General features: G+C 45.5%; 1 protein-coding gene across 1 annotated transcript in view; it reads right to left on the bottom strand.

Annotated features, from left to right (window-relative positions):
- Positions 1 to 1,398, bottom strand: part of T265_04305 (hypothetical protein) — a gene marked incomplete at both ends in the record, with an annotated part of 36,840 nt that extends 35,442 nt beyond the window's left edge. The window contains one exon of the mRNA XM_009169004.1: positions 1,259 to 1,398. Within this exon, the coding sequence (XP_009167268.1) occupies positions 1,259 to 1,398 (140 nt within the window). The remainder of the gene's footprint in view (positions 1 to 1,258) is intronic.
- Positions 1,399 to 17,479: the final 16,081 nt, after the last annotated feature.

A 17,479-nucleotide genomic window follows, 5' to 3' on the forward strand; every position in this document is an offset into this window, starting at 1 on the left:
GCGTTCTGGAGTTCGTACAAACGAAGGTTCGTGGGATTGATAGTCAGTTCGTTATCCCATTGCCATGGAAAGACGATATCGATTGTGCCGGTTCCAACCTGCGGATGGCAACCATGCGACTGCAGAGTTTGAAAAAAGGCGTTTCTTGAAGGATGTGACATACTTCCAGCAGTATAGCGCTGTAATAGAACGCAACTTTAAGATGGGATACGCTTCGCTAGTGCCGGCACATCAATTGAGTCACGAGTTCCGTCCTCGGTGGTATCTACTCCATCACTCTGTCGTCAATCCGAAGAAGCCTGGGATGTTGAGGGTGGGGTTTGATTGTGCAACGCAATTCAACAAGAAATCTCTAAATGACTACCTCTATCAAGGTCCAGATTGGACAGCCGACTAGATGGCAGTGCTCTTGCGTTTCCGCAAGGAGCGCGTAGCACTTTCGGCTGACATAGAAGAGATGTTTATGCAAGTTCGCGTTCCGGAAAACGATAGAGGCGCCCTTCCGTTCCTGTGGTGGCCGGGTAGCGATATTTCATTGGAGCCGGTGGAGTTCCAAATGAACGCGCACGTGTTTGGAGCGAAATCTTCGCCATTCTGCGCCAACTTTGCTCTGCAGCAAACTGTGGAGCTATTTGGAAATGAATATGCTCTTATAGTCTCCGAGGCGATTCGTAATAATTTCTACGTAGGCGACTGTTTGTTTTACGTCCCATCCATTGATGCCGCCAGAATGATATCCACTCAGCTGACTGAAATGCTTCTCAAAGCAGGCTTCCATCTCAGAAGATGGGCAACTAACGCACCCGTGGCTATAGAGCACTTGTTCAGTGCCGAGCTTGCTGAGTCACTGGTAACGTTGTCGGGTTGCAACCCGGTGATGCACCCAAACCTTGGTATACAATGGGATACTTTACGAGACGAATTCTGTTTCCAATATAATATACCGAGAGGACCGCACACGAGACGCGGCATATTGTCATCTGTGTGTTCCTTTTTTGACCCACTTGGTATCATGGCACCGCTTTGCTTACCACCTAAGCAATTGCTACAAAGGCCCTGTCGAACCGGCCTTGGATGGGACACTCCTATCGACCAGTCATGTGCAAAAGAATGGACAGATTGGGTTGACTTTGTCACCTCGCTCATTAAAATCAGACAATACAGGTGTATGTTCTCGGTGGACATTAGCTATCGAGGTGAAGCAGAGCTGCACCTGTTCAGCGATGCCTCAGAGGTCGGATATGGGGTTGCTACTTACGTTAGGTTCTGTGTGGGGCTTAATCGACCATGTTGTCGATTGATTTTCAGTAAGTCGAGAGTGTCCTCTCTTAAGACAGTGTCGATCCCTCGGCTGGAGTTAACAGCGACCGTGCTTGCGGTAAAGATATTCCGTACCATTACTAAGAGTCTGAAGGACATTTCATTCAAATGTTATTTTTGGACGGATTCCCAGATTGTTTTTCACTACATTAACGATCGATCTTCCAGATTCACGACGTTTTTGGCAAATTGCTTGGCAATCATACATGAGTATTCCAGCACAGAGCAGTGGAGGCACGCTAAATCTTCATATAATCCCGCAGATGTGGCATCTCGAGGTATTCGGGATAAGGCTTCCCTGGGTCGGTGGCTTGATGGGCCAGATTGGCTGCACACTAGTAATGATCTACCAATATCCCTGCCAACTGTATCGGGAGTCCCCGAAGGCATAGAATATAAACGTGCATCTAAGTGTGTTAATGCTATATGCTCAAAGGCTGAGATCGGCGTGTTGTTCAATCGCTACTCGGATTGGTTTAAACTTACGAAGGCTGTAGCTTGGTGGTTGCGGTTTTTAAAGTATCTTGAGGCAAGGTTGAAGTCATCACCTACTACTGTATCCACAGGATATCTTACAGTTCAAGAGCTCAGGATAGCGAAGTATTCAATATTGCGTATCGTGCAGTCAGAGTGCTACGCGGTGGAAATAGCTCAGATTAGGAAGCTGGTGTGGTGCACGCAAAATCATCATTATCCAAACTCTCTCCAATCCTACTGAACGACGTACTGTGCGTTGGTGTTCGGCTCAAATATTGCGACTACCCCGCATTGAAGCATCCGCCTATTCTACCCAGTCAGCATACAGTGATCATGCACTATCACAAAATTCAAGGCCATTGTGGCACTTTGGAAGTTCTAGCCAGCACAAGACAAGCATTCTGGCCTATACATGGCCATACTACGGTGAAACGGGTAATGGGGAGGTGTTTAGCATGTCGTCGCCGTTTGGCCACTGCTGAGCAACAACTCATGGCTCCATTACCCTTAGCGAGGGTCAAGAGAGGATGGCGTTGTTTCTCCTATGTCGGTATCGACTATTTCGGCCCCATGCTGACCAAGCGTGGCAGATCTATGGAGAAAAGGTACGGTAGTCTCTTTACATGCCTCCAAACTAGAGCCGTACACATTGAAATAGTACATTCCATGTCCACTGATTTGTTCATCATGTCGTTGATGCGTTTCATTGCTCGTCGTGGAAAACCTGAGGAAATGTTAATTGATAACGGTTCGAAATTTGTCGGAGCTATCGGCGAACTGCGCGAACACTTGAAATCGTGGGATCAACAGCAAATCAACGATCGTTTGTTGAAACAAGAAATTCAATGGCACTTTCAACCGCCTTCGCCAAGCCATCGTGGAGGTATGTGGGAAGGAAGGATACGTTCTGCGAGACGTGTCCTCACTGCCACTGCCTCAGAACAAGTCATCCCTGATGAGACTCTTCTAACCTTTATGTCGGAGGTGGAGAGATTACTGAACAATCGACCGATAGTTGCGCCCAGGTCGGATGTCAGGGACAAGTTAGCCCTGTCACCGAACATGTTATTACTATTAGAGGAGAATACAGGGATACCCTCCCACTGCAGCTATTTTGAAAAGTTCACTAGAAAATGGAAACGTGTGAACTATCTAGCTGATGTATTCTGGAAAAGGTGGGTGAAGGAATACCTACCCACCTTACAAGTCAGACAGAAGTGGTTACTGAAGACTCGTAACCTGAAAGAAGGTGATGTAGTGTTGGTGGTTAGTGATGGGGTACAAAGAGAAAAGTGGCCATTAGGCACTGTCAATTCATGTGAGGCTAGCTCAGTTAGAATCGTGCGAACGGCTTCCGTGAAAACAGCCACTAGACCTATACGCCGTGACGTCCGACGCTTGTGCCTGCTTGAGGGTGCTGAGTAGAGCGTAGACTTCTTGGGAAGCTTGGTGTAAGGCATGGAAAACGTCTGATGCCGAGGATTCCCGTAGAGATAAGCGTTCTCTCTCCTCCTAGACCCGTCGTAGCCTAGAGCCCTACTTGAACGTATCCTCCTATCACTTTGTAATGCAACGCATGGAGAAATTTGGTGGCCGGTGTATCGCACAAACGCTCGAAATTTTCTCCCGCCCAATCTCCCTGAACTCAACCGCGTAAACTCAAATGTCCCCCCAATCCTGCCTTCTATTCATTGACATTTTCTTATTATCGCATCACCCCATTTCTATCCCATCCATTAAAACACTTCGTTGCACAAACTATGAACATGTTCCTGGTTCCTAGTGGAAAGGGCGATGTCAAGAGCCAGTGACACAGTTTCAGACTCAAGTACTTGAAAATGAAAAAAAGGTTTATACAAGGCATTCTTATCAACCTTAGTTTCTTGTCAATACTTGATTTCTACTATACAATGCCCTCGGGTGTCTTTGAAACTGCACCCAAAATGTCGCCTCAACAAAGACTCGTAGAGTATGGGGATATGTGCCGTCAAATCTGCTCATTCGGAGCACCAGTTTGAAGTAAGTGGTACTTCTAGCAACGCATCCGGGATTGCATGTTTCATATGGTTCATATTCCATTAATATTTACTTTCAGGGGTGAACACATACCAAATGATGCAATAAGAATAATTTCCATTTATTATTTTTGGTATGGTTGTCATCAGTTAGCTTTCCTAATATGACTGAACTTTGTGGAATGCACTTCCAACTAGTATAGCCTGCAGGATCATGGCAGCAGGCAAGCCCTCCTACCAAGTCAATGCAGCAGCAGCTTGTTGCCTTGTGTGTCCCCAAATAATGTCGAATTGCCGACCAACTGTTCAAGCTTCCCATGCTTCCTACACAGTTAATGGCTGTGGCTTGGAAAATATAAACCGACAAATACCACGCTCTGAATGTTGCGTCCGGCTAGCCACGGTTGATGATAAGGAAACTTACCTAATCAATGAATATGTGAAGATTTCACCGCGGAATAACAAGAACTACTGTATGTATAGCTGTTCCGCTCCCGATTTCTTCGCCGCAAAATGAGCCGCACATGAGCCACCTGCTGTATCGGAAACCATCAAAAAGGCATGTTCTAAGCTGTCGGCGTGGCGCACTTGCGTTTTCCGACACATTACGAATTCTCAATAGCGTTATTCATCAAATTTCTAAAGTATATCAACGCTTTGCGCATGAATGGCCCACTTGTGATGTTGTAAAACCAGTGGGCACCTAGATATGAAACAAAACCAGGGTGTGTTCTTCGCAGGGTTTTCAAATCATAGTGAATCTATGTTTTTGTTATCTGGTTCATATTTACCCAATCGGCCGTGATATCAAGGCATACCATGCGGTGTGATATGAGTAGACTACGGTCAGAAGTAGTCTGAAAAAGGGAACAGCATTGTTATGTAGCCTACTTGCCTCCAAATTGCTTGCCTTCGTAGAAGTAGCAGAACGCAGTTTTAGCAGCCGGCATCCGTGATGTCAATTTACCCGTGATGAATATCCCAATGGAGTATTGCCTGCTCATTGCACTAAAACGAGCGAAAAGGGATATACAAATGCGCAAAATGACCACTTCTCACGACCGCACACATGAGCAGTCGCTCGATATCCATGCCGACAGTCACAATAAATTAGTTATATTCCGTATGAATCTATCCGAGACGTTCCTGTCATGTGTATCACCAACGTTTGGACGTCTGGGGAACGTCGGAACTTAGCTATTCGTTGCGTGAGGGAAGAAGGTGTTATGTCGAAACGACCACCCTCAGACCACGCTACCAGTGCACAGCAATTTCCAAGGAGCTTCGCAATAGCCGATTGTCACCCATCTAATTAAGAAAGACGCAAGCGTCGGCCCATTTATCAGTGAAAGTTGGCACCTTAAGGCATAGCTGTAGGTAACTTTATGGGTTATCATCTTTGCCAATTCATCTACAACATGATGCTCGCCTGCGAGTACGAAATCTTTTACTTCGGTGGAGCACAGCATTACTTAATCCGTCACATGTCAGGCGTCGGTTGAATAAAACTTACCAAAAAGGGACTTCCTGATTGAGCGGTTGTGCCCCATATAGTAGGACGTCACAATCAAGTCTTCGTCATACCGATTAATATCAAACCTCGTCAGGAACCGTTACAGCGTGTGTTTTCTGTCGTATTAAATCCACCAGACCTACTAGTTGAGGGGAATTCCTTGTCCTAGCCCTCGCTTTCGGGACGCCCACTGGAATAATTGGGGTCTTTTTTTGTAAGTACACCGCGAATGGCTTCTGCTTTGAGTTCACCCGGACGACGAGGTCATCGCTTATGTACTCCTGCAAAACATTTTCAAGAGCAACCAAGAAGGAAGGCCATATTATATAAAAAATCATCCATTTCATAATTTGTGAGAAATTTTGGGCATGCGTCTAGCGGTCAGCAACGCAGTCAAAATTTAAATGCGTGCCGTTAGGTGGGCTCAAACAACCTCCGTAAAACAAGAGTAGTTTGAAAAAGATTTAAGCCATTTGGAAAGTAGCGCGAACTGCCATACTGCCACGCAAAATTTGCTTTCGCCCACCTACATTTTTGAGAGAAATCAACGGATCAATTTTTATCTGTGCGACGATTGTGTTGCTCACTACAAGCGAACGGAATTAAAGTTCGCCAGAACCTCAGGGTTAGAGAATTTGCAATTTTGCGGTGAGCAAGTCCAGTCCATATGCACACCTCGGTAGCTTTTTTCTCATAGCATTTTCCCTAAGTGAGCAAACTTTCGAGGTCACCGACTACTGTTTACTCATATGTCGTTGCCAGTATGCGACCTTCACGAAGAGACCGGGCCCCTCCGTGGTGTGACGGTCCCCCAGACCAGGTTGATTATTGTTTATAGGTCTGACGGATATGGCCTCGTGGTCTCTTGGTTAAGTGTAGGAACTTGTGTGGTGACGCGTTCCGTGAAAATGATAATGAACTTGCATTGCTAGTTCACGTTTTCCCCAAACCGCTTGCATTCGGCAGAGATTCTGAAAGGAAAAAATTATAATTAGTTACACCCCGTGTATACCTTCGGTGACATTATCGAAGCATCAAAATTTAATGAGGTTTGATATGCCAAATTATCGATTGCATCGTAATTCCTCTTGTCGACGATGGACGACAGTGCCTACATTGTTTTTATATCTGGATTCATTATTGGACGCAAACGAGGTAGGAGCTAAAGAGTGGATGTATCCAAGGCCGTCATATGAGCGGTCTCACGTTGTGGTTTACACCATATGACACCAGCATAAACATCTGGCCTGGAAGGCATCCTCATCTTGAGAGATCGGACCAATTTCTCGTCATCTCGGGATTCAAAAACAATATCTATAACACGTGTGTTGGGAATTAGGCTTCTACGCTTCGGTCTCCATCTACCTAGGTGAATAGCTGGTTGTGAAATTTAACTGCGGATGTTGGCCGAATTTGACGGCTACAAACTGCTCTTTGTATTTGTAACCGATCACCATGTCCGCACTCGAAAATAAAAAACATTTGCGAAATATTTTTTGCTTACCTCATGAACGGACAATCATCATCGGTAGTCACTCTTTTTCGTTCTCTGTAATTCACCTCCATTTGACGGCGAAGCTGCGATGAAAAGCTTAGATTCTACTTGATATCATTTATATCTTTGATAAAAGTGTTTATACGTCTTACTTCAATAAACACAAACTCTCTATTTGCTCAGCTGGTTACCTTCTCAGCAGCGAGGTAACCGAATGAACGCTGATGCTTCGACGCCCATATTCAGTGAGCATGGACATTCTTGGACGCAGCGAAGTCAGATATAGAGAGGGGCGTATAAAATGCGGTAGTATAAACTCGAACCTAGGATTCAAGGATCTCATGCATCTCCAAAAGTTAGCTCATAGATGTAATCGTACTGAAAGTCCAGTGAGTAAGGGTATAGTTTAGTGCACTTAATCCTAACGTCTTTTCGCCTTAACTTCCCTACGGTGATACTCAGTAGCTTGGAAGAATCAACGGCTCCGTTATCTTCATAATAACCAAAATCTGCAGCTCGGTCAAGCACAGGAGTGCTCTCATCAGCTACGGGCTTTATTATAGGACACGGATAGTCAGCTCCCGTACTTGTGTTTGCAGACCGACTCTTTTTTGACCTTGAGTATCCATGTAAAGCTAGAAACGCTTCCTTATCTCAGACCCGCACGAAAGTTTAAAGGTGCTCGCTAGTTCAGCTTACCCTGAGGCCCTTGCGTTGCTTGTGCCTCCTTTAAGTCACAGTTCATGTTGACATACTGTTGCCCTTCCCCATTCACACTATCCCGTCTAAACTACCCGAATACACATATGACTAATGTAAACACTCCACATACGATCTAGCTGTCTTTGATGATAATGATCTAACTACGAACCGCGAGGCTTGCCCCGTATCATTTCCTAGGCAGATGTCCTTCAACCCACATCCGAATAACAAATGCCACAATGTAAACTCTTCTAAGCTGCCAATGAACCCCGACTCGCCATTACGCATCATCACATGAAGCCTTAACGGTTCCTCCATGCCTGTCCCACCTTATCATTTTATCCTGCCGCTACCCATCTCCAAATATCCATCTACTCACTCTGTACCTTCACCTTTTCTTTGCACTCCATAGCTCTATCAGTGCGGAAGACTTCGCGATTTACAACTCTCTAAATGCATGTCCCCTCCCGATGACCCACGCCATTACCTGCCGTTGGTTCAGACCTACTTCCCTCTACTTCCTAATTAGAATTATTGGCCCGCCATTGAACACACCAATAATATCAACGAGAGGCACGAAAATTAAAACAAGAGCAATATCTGACGAACGCACGTGCCACTGGCTTAAGGTTGAACTGGTTCTAGCATATCACATGAGGAATCCTCTCACGAATCCAGAATATTATTATTAGCAGAGTTGAAAATGCTGTCTCGTGTCTAAAGTAACAGAGACTTACAAAGTGCACGCGGTAACGGTCCTGGCATAATTCTTCTTGAAAAGCCTGCAACCTTCAACCTGGCCGTCACCGCCTCATGCTGAGGTCACTTGATCGGCCAAGCAAGCGAAGCGACCATGAACTTCACATTTTTCACGTTCATACTCTAAGCCACTAATTTCTTCAGACGCACACAATCTCCACGATTAGTTAGCGCCTCGTTCTGTCCGTCATGTATTTTCAAACAGCAATACGTATCAGCAATCGGTGTCCTACCGATTACCCTAGACCCTATCCGGTAACTTGTCCTCCTCTGCAGCTCTCTCATCACTTTGTTGAATGAGGGCCATTCGCGAAAACGTCTATGATGGTTTAGTTGATGGCCGCTTAAACTCCTTTACACCCTAGGACTATCAGGAAAGTCGATTCCCGGAAGCAACCCCAGTACGCACGGAACCCACAGAGACCCTAAGACTCCACCAAAATCTCAAAAGGATAGCAGACAAGCATCCGGACCAATCAAATATTCAATCAATTCAGAAACGGTCCGCAGCTATAGAAACAAAATTCAATAACGTGAGGACCTCACACGCATCCGGTCGTTTGCAATAAACCAGTTGAGTTCCTCATCGGTCAACAGCAGTCAGATATGGCAAGCACATTGCGATGCACTATAATCCTACCTCCACGAATGCCTGTTAACTAACCCTCCGGTCTCACAATTTGACCACGCAGGTTCGTTCCATTTAACGAATATTATATAAATCTTACACGCACCCCTATGCTCTTTCAACGCCGCTTCATGGACGATTGATCAACTAAGTGGGACACCATTTAGCTGATGCATGTCCCACGTTTTTAAATATAGCCACCATTTTACATCGATTACACATCACCAGCGCACACTGCTCCAACGGAATAACTGTCATCATTTTAGACTCAGGCAGCAACACCTCTTCGCCTGTTGTTTCGAGCAGCAGGCAAACTCACGTCCTAGTATTCTTGCAGGCCGTCTTGATTATCTTCCCTATTTCTGGTCTGCAACCTAGATATTGTCGTCTTCTGACTCGTATGGAGTGGAGCAACGAGCCAAGCAAGGCTCTGAATGGACCCGGAGATGTTATAGCTCTATAGTGACTTTGCTTTGCCACAATTCCTTCACCAGTCCCAACTACCCTAACAACCGTGTGTGCATGTTGTCATGTTGGTAAGATGTGAATTATTCATCCCATCTATATGCAGGCAAAACCACATAGGCACACCCGATGTAATAATATTAGACTAATTTCCTGACTTGTCGGGACCATGCCAATCGAGACCTAACCAGGTCGTTGCAGCTTGAACGCCGTGAGCATTATCAAAACGGAAGATAAGGACAACGTGCGAGACACGTGTATCATGTGGAAGGTCACCGTATTTGTGGGAACCAAAAAACATGAACACTGCAGTATTGGACACTACTGGCCCAGCGGTGAAACCGATCGACCTACACTAACATTGGAAAATCGTTGTTGGCCATGAGTGATCTTGGGCGGTTGACAAAATGGCCAGGGACACAAATGCAAAACGGCAATGGGGATGGAAGTAGTCAAAGCGGAGGCAAGTGGTAAATTTTGTCTCAAAAGCACTTTCATATTGAGGCTACGCAGATTCACAGGTGTTATCTTTGTGGGAAAGTCATTGTAAAGGGTATTTTAGATAGAGACATAGTGCTAACGCATAGTGCCGAGCGAAAATTGTCAATGATGTAGTTAAATTTGTGCACTGGTCAAAATACAACAGCGGAAATCTTGTCAGTTAAATCCGAACGAAAGGTTCAGTGGGTCAAAAGTAGCTTGTCCTGGAGGCGACTGGAGCTGGGTAAAAATTTGTTCAGTTTCAGCTCTAGGCTTAATTAGAAGCGAAGTGAATGTCAAGGGTACAAGGGAAATAGTTGCGGGAGTGCCCTACCAACACTGCACTGACATAATTCAGTTTCTGCTGAGCCCAGAAGCAGACGTAAATGTTGGGGAAATCGGAGAAGAAATGTGGATTTCCGTAGCGGATTCATGTGGGTTAGTCGAGGAGAGTGATAGATAAGCCAGGCTGATATAGTGTCACGGTTAATTTTGATTCAGTTGGAAGAACATATGTATGAACCGGGGACCAGCCTCATAATCAGCGTTTACAGCAGCTATTGCCGAAGTTCACAGCTTGGAACAAGGAGGAATGAGAAAGGATTAGGATGAGAATAGTAGTGTTTTGTGTGTCGGGATGCATCAAATGAAACCGTACCCAACGGAAAATTTGATCTAAAAGGGAACACAGCGAGTTAAAGGTGTTGATTATTTCGTTGGCTGACCTATCAGCAACGGACCAGCTTGTCTTGCGGATTCAGTATGAGGACGCAACAAATAATTAGTGGTGGACTTTCAGTCGGGGCTTATTCAGCACATTTAGTTACTGATGCAGGAGACTAATAATAATAATAATAATAATATTTATTCCCAACTTGTGGGTCTGGCATGATCATACATTTACAGGCAGAATGGGGCATGGCTGGGCGGTTGTGGGTAGTGGGGATTTCGCGGAAAGGGAACAATGTCATGAACAGTGAGAAGTATTCGATGAAATAATAATAACGGGTTTCTTCCACAACTTGTAGGGAACAACGGGCATGAAGTCCGACTAGCTCAAAGACTCAGTCGGTTGACATTAAATAAAACTGAAAACCATTGCCGGCCATGGGTGACCTTGGGAGTCACAACGAGCAAAAGTGGAGGGGGAGATTGGATAATTCGAACTGGGAGAATATGTCAAGTTTGGTCTCAAAAATATCGTGCAATCTGAAAACAAGCAGACTCACTGATTCCACTGTTGTAGGGAAGTCAGATGTAGGGGTTAGTTTGGATGGGGACACAGAGGTGGTTGAATTCGAACGAGTAGTCCAATAGGCTGGGATGAATGCCATGGAGGCAGTTGGTGTCATTTATAAAGTTTGTCGCATTTGCAGTCAATGGAACCAGTAGGAAAAAGGGCTTGGTTGAGAGGAGGAATGGAACAGTTGCGCATGTGCTATCAAACTCAGTATGGCAGTGCCGTGCCATCCTTGGCCTCAGTTTTTGGACAGCCCCGTGACGGACGTCACATCTGAGATGATTCAGCTGGGGGTGTGCAGTTCATCCGGCAGCGGTATTCATTTCAGCCTGGTCGAGGAAACCAGCTGGAACAAAGCCAATATGGGATTGTAGGATTTATGTGGTCCTCTTGGTGGTCCCAGGGTTGTAGACCATAGGCCAGATGGAGTGGATATTAGCTAACCAGGTCGTCCAAAACGGGCAACTCCGAAGTCCAAAGCTTGAGAAGGTGAGGGGATGGGAGGAGATTTGCAAAACATAGCGGGTTTGAGGGGATATAAAATGGGATAATATGGATTAATATATACAGAAAGAAAACTTGACGTTGCTGCAATTAGGGTGATGACAGGTGACTATATGGGGCAGGAAATAGATTTGTACTTAGCAGGCTAGCGACCAGTGGTTGAGTTTGCTAGCACACAACATTACATTACAAGGGATCTAGTAAAAGCCGGTAAAACCGCGTAGAAGTGTTGTATGGGAACCAGATTCATAAGGGCTCGTGAAAGTAGACTTCTAAGATAAGTGACTAATCTGGTGTTTATTACATGAGTTGGGTTATACCAGTAGAGATAGTGTGTGCAAGGAGAATGGTCACTAGCCCCCGGAGCACTGCTATCAACTCTAACCTGTAGATGGTGCATAGCGAGTTTCTACCACTCTGAGCGGCAAGCAGATGTGTCCTCTCTTTAGATGACGAACTGGGCTTTGGTGCGGCGTAGCATCTGTTCTGACGAAGGCAGATACAGCTATGCTCGCCGATGTTGGTCATGGGCACCTGCAGAATATCTTTGGGCTTTCCCAAGTGAACTTCTATTTTTTTTGTTTTTCTCTTCACAGATGTGAGTTCAGTTTTTTTCATCTTTGGTTTATGAGATTGCAAGGTACATAACTCAACCGAGGCGAACCCAACACCAGCAACAAACAGAATTCAGCAGTACTTTTTGACTTCCTGAATTTAAAGGCCAGACTCAGAACCACCAGCGATGGGTGATGCACCCGTGCAACTGGAGGGTGGCAGCTATACGAACGCACCATGGTGCAACGTAACAGGGCGACCCTCCCTGTTGGGCGTACCCGTCCACCACACGAGGTTTGCATCCCTCGTGCATGCGGCAGATCTGCATTCACAGTTTCCGGGAAAACTGGATGTGGAGAGCCACCACAACCACGGAAGGTGGATAAAAACGTTAGCAACCATTTTTTGGTCGGGGGAAAGCGAGGCCAGTAAAGACAGCTCAGTCAATTCGAACAAGCAAACAGCATACAGACGCTGGTAGAGGAGCAAGAGTTGTGTCTTGTGCTTTCACTGAGCATCATCTGATCAGAAGGTGCAGTGGCAGGGCGAGTGTGATTGCATAATTTTTGAAAGATAAAGACTTAGCTACCGAGGAAGCAAGTAAGGGGGCTAGCTTTTGGACCAGTTGATATGGGCGATGATTGGGTGTTATCCTGGGGACTAAAGTATTCGTTAGCTCAGCTAAAGAATTCAGTCAGAGGGTCATCGCCATTCTCATTTTTTTATTAAATCAGACGAAAGAACAGTTGTACTTCGCTTGTGATTCGTGGTGTTCTTGGATAAATGAAAACCGAGAGAAGCCCAAACCATCTACATAAAAACAAAAACGTTTCCCTTTTATGGATTTCCTGAATTGAAGACCAGGATGGTGAAATTTCACCAAAATCAACAAAGCACCAAAGGGGGCAAGCAACATTTTTCAAACCCGTATTTTTCGGAGTGAAAAATTTAAATCGAAGTATGGTAATAATCCGAAAGTATGCTTGGACCCAAAAATTTTTCATCTGCTCTGCATTTCTTGCGTTCTTTGGGACACAAAATCTCATAGGAGCCGACAACCAACTATTTCAAGCATAGTGACGACACGGTGACAGAATTTTGCGTTCAGTGACGGTATCGCCCATGTAGAATGGCACCCTAAATATCAGAACATTGTCTAGAACTCTCATGAAGTTCATAAATTGTGGTCAACAAAACCTAGGCGAAGCACTAGCTGAGGGATTTGTGGGGGTGCAGATTGCACAAGAAGAGGACAATGTCACAAACAGGTGGAATACCCGATGATATAGTACTAATAGGTTATTTCTCAACTTGTTGGTAACAATGGGCATGAGGTTCAACTAGTTCAAAGACAGTCAGGTGGCATGAACTAAAACTGAAAACCATTGCTGGCCATTGGCGACCTTGGGTGGTTAGGTAAATGGCCGGAGTCACAACGAGCAAAAGTGGATATGGGGGTGGGATAATTCAAATTTAGAGCACATGGCAAGTTTTGTCTCAAAAATGTAGTTTAATCTGAAAATGAAGCAAACTCACTGGTTGCACTGTTGTAGGGAAATCAGATGCAGGGGAATAGGTTGGATGGGGGCCAGTTGCTAATATATAGGGCGACCCGAACTCCGTATACGGATTTGAACTTGTGCAAGAAGGAAGCCAAAATTGCAGCAGAAAAGCCAGGCTAACCAATCTGAGCGAAAATTCATTGAATACGGAAGAGCTCATACCAGAGACGAGGCCGGATGGCATCAGGGTAAAAAACACCCCGCTGTAAGCCGACGTTTGGCAGAAGAGTGGTTAGGTACCTGTTCGGTTAATTACCTGTTCAAACGTGGAACGGAGTCAACTGAAATGTGACGGCTCGTGGCCAGCGATTTTGAAATTGCAGTCACCACTCAAGGCATAAAGTGTCAGCCCTAGAATCGTTTACTCACTCGGCCGAGTGAGTATTTGATAATTTATTTCCTTTGTGGTACATGATATGAATTTTGCCCCAGCCAAGCAGCGAGAGAAATGTGGTGCGCATTAGAAAGCTGCACGGGTTGTCAGAAATGAACTACCCGCCTCACTCCATCGCCCCCCACACGTCCAGAATGCCAAGAGATGACTTGAAAATAACAGTTCTGGGTGCTTCCTAAGAAAAACCTAATCCACTGTATGTAAAAGCAAGCTCCACATATTCCTAATGTCGGCATGGAGCCGACTTTACACCTCATATGGGAAACGAGAGGCCTACTCCATGCGTAAAATTTCAGCTTGTTCAGGCGTATATGGAACCAGCAGTTTTACACAAAAACCTTTTGCCGTTTTAAATGACATCGTTTGTATAAGGGGCAGGAGTCGTTTTCAGCTCCTGCTCCATAGCAGCAAGGCGATCGGGATGCACACCGTTAACACATGTCACCCTCACACCTCAGTCAAGGACGCCTTCCGCCAAACGGGACATAGACGTTCCATTGTGACACGCCCCAAACCTGCCGTTTTTACCCCGATGGCAGAAACAACTTTTGACGACTTGGACACCCTGGGTTAAGACAGGCCCACTATGTCTGCTGTCTCACAGCCCCCAAATATGTTACCTTTAGATGCATTATTGAAGTATAATTCAAAGTGGTGATGCGACCAAAGACCGCTTTAAAACCCAAATGACCACTCAGGAAAGCCATACAAATAGAGTTCCGTCACGCTGCATGTCAGAACGGGGAGAGCCAGGATACTGGTTACTTCCTAAGCAAGATCTCCCAAATGAATACGGTACGTCGTTACTTTTTGAGGCAACCAGAACCACGGCGCTAAGGACCGCAAAGCCATCGTTTTGGAACTAACAGGGTGAGTAGAATCCCCGTTAGCCAACTTGTTCCATCGTGTGTAAGCGTCTTTGTGTCCTCAAACGTTTGGAATCTGTGGTGATAAATTTAATATTTCCTTTTACTGGGTGAAGTGTCTCCCGTGTGTCTGCTAGTTCTCAGTAGTCAGAGGCCTCCCATCCTGTGCGATTACACCTTGTTAATGGATGCCTTAAGATCGTTTATGAGTCTTTCATTTGCGCTTGTCATACGACTAAGTACCAGAACAAAGTTTCAACCTTATGGTCGTTTCCAAGCTACCACCAATTCCTATTTTTAGCCTGCGGAGGAAGTTTAACCCGAAATTGGACAAACTGTAGGTTTTAAAAACCTGAAAATCCACAAAAACCACAAAAAGGATTGTAGCACGTAGGCCAATCGCCTGCGACAAAATACCATATGTCAATGATCGTGCGTAGTAGGTTGCATCTCGAGTGGCGGTTTCCACAAATGAAAAGTAGTTTTGGGGCTCTGTGACGCTCACAGCTGTCTTACTGTCCGCTATTTTCAAAGGACTCAGTGGGAAAATCTAAGGGCTTAAAACTATTTTAGACCAATGTCAAAGACCTCTGTGGAATAAATGACGAGACTGCCGTTAGATATGCACGCGTCAACCGGGACAGGGCAGTAGCTTGAAGAAGTTTGGTATTTCGCAGAAGGAATGCTAAGGTTGGAGGTATCTGAGTGACTCAACTGATAATCGATATTAGAGATGGCCTATTGTCACCAACTTGTTATTCGTGTCCTGTCAGATAGATAGGAGTTGAACAACTAAAATGAGTAATCAGTGATGGAAACATAACTAAGATTTATACCCAAGATGCGTGAGGAAACCGGTCAACACATTTTTGGAGTGCCCGTCATCGTAGGCCCCTATGACGGTCTCCACGAAGTGAAGCTGCCAGGCCCTGACGGATCTATGGGACAGGAATTCCAATCGGTGGTCATCTATGATAACTGTAGCTTGGAGAAACCCGGTTAGTGGACCTTTGGGGACGAGTTACAAGTTTAGACAGAGGGGGAGGCTGCTCGTAGATCGATGCAACCTACTAGTACAGATTGGTTGGTTGGTTCTACGAGGATCACGTTGGCCTCTAGAGTCCTATCTTCAATGACGCTCGAACGAAGTTTTGGTTTAGAATGTATGGTGCATCTCCCACCCTTCGAGTCTTTCCTATCGGAGAAGTTGATGCTGTCACCAAGGATTGAAAAGCCATGTATGGATTTTCATCTAAGGTGATGATTCAGTCACAGAGTTCAGATCTCGTCTCGCAATAGCGCTAAAGTCTCGGAGCTTATTGACTTTTAGCAGCAACGAGCGCGTATGAAAGAGCATTACTAGCTGGCACATTTGCGACCGAGCTGCACTAATTAAGAATTTAATGCTCTCGCTCACGGTGGAGTTTAGAACTGGTGGGAATTAGGTAGGATATTGGAATAACTTGAAGTTGTTTTGACCGGAAGTATACTCGTATTAGGTCGGGGTGCATTCACCACCGATGATAGAGGCGTAATATTGGGAAAATGAGATCTGAATTCACTGCTGTGTGTAGGGTGTGAGGCTCGTTATGGGGTAGAGAATAACTTCGGAAGAGGTGAGCGGCTGAGAAGGGAAGTTCAGAACATTCGGTTTTTGTATCGTCAGGAAATACGGAGGAAGTTATGGTGCAAAGAGGTGGTAGGTATAGATGGATGGGTGCCAGTGGAACGAAGTGGGTGAGCCGAATGGTGGAGGCAGAAAAGAATCAAAGCTAGCTGCCGGTCTTTGCGGATACGAGGTTTTATCAAGCGCGTGGTGCGTGAGGTTCGGTTTACTTGTCGTGCAAGTATTGGGAGGCCGGAGGAAAGTCGGATTATCTTGTGAAGTACGAGGCACAGTTTCTCAGGGCTTCAGCTGTGGTAGCTTGTAGATCGAGGCTTTGGCAGTAAGTGTTCGAGTCCGAAAGTGCTTCCTGGTGGTGGTAGATCATTGAGAGACGGAAGGTCAGGTGGAGTGGGGCAAAGGCAAGTGCCATCAACAACTGGTGCAGTCATTGCACTGGTTGGGAGATGTCACATCAGTCATCTCAGGACCTGAGGGGAGTTGTACAGGACTGAAGGAAACATTTGCGGATTCATTGGATAACCAAGCAAAAAGTCCGTTTGCAGGAGGAGTGGAGGTTGGTTGATAGACTTAGTGCAGCATTAACGCTGGAAACGCCAGTAGAATGTTATCTCCCTTTTTTCAGTGGCGGAGTTGAATGACCGTTGTATGGAAAAAGCAATTTCCTGCATGGTGTCAGCGAACGTTGATATGTCAGGTGAATTGCTCTTGCCGGCCAAGGAGGAGGAGGTCGTGAACGTTACAAAAGCCTTCGTGAGTGTTAATTATTGTGCCTAACTGTATAAGGCAATAAAAAGCCGCACGGAAATAGACTCGTCCACTTAGATCAAGGCTAAATATCATCAGCTCATCAGTATACTCACACGCTGGAAGAAACCAT

This window comes from Opisthorchis viverrini (genome assembly GCF_000715545.1).
Source record: "Opisthorchis viverrini unplaced genomic scaffold opera_v5_69, whole genome shotgun sequence".
Classification (NCBI taxonomy): domain Eukaryota; kingdom Metazoa; phylum Platyhelminthes; class Trematoda; order Opisthorchiida; family Opisthorchiidae; genus Opisthorchis; species Opisthorchis viverrini.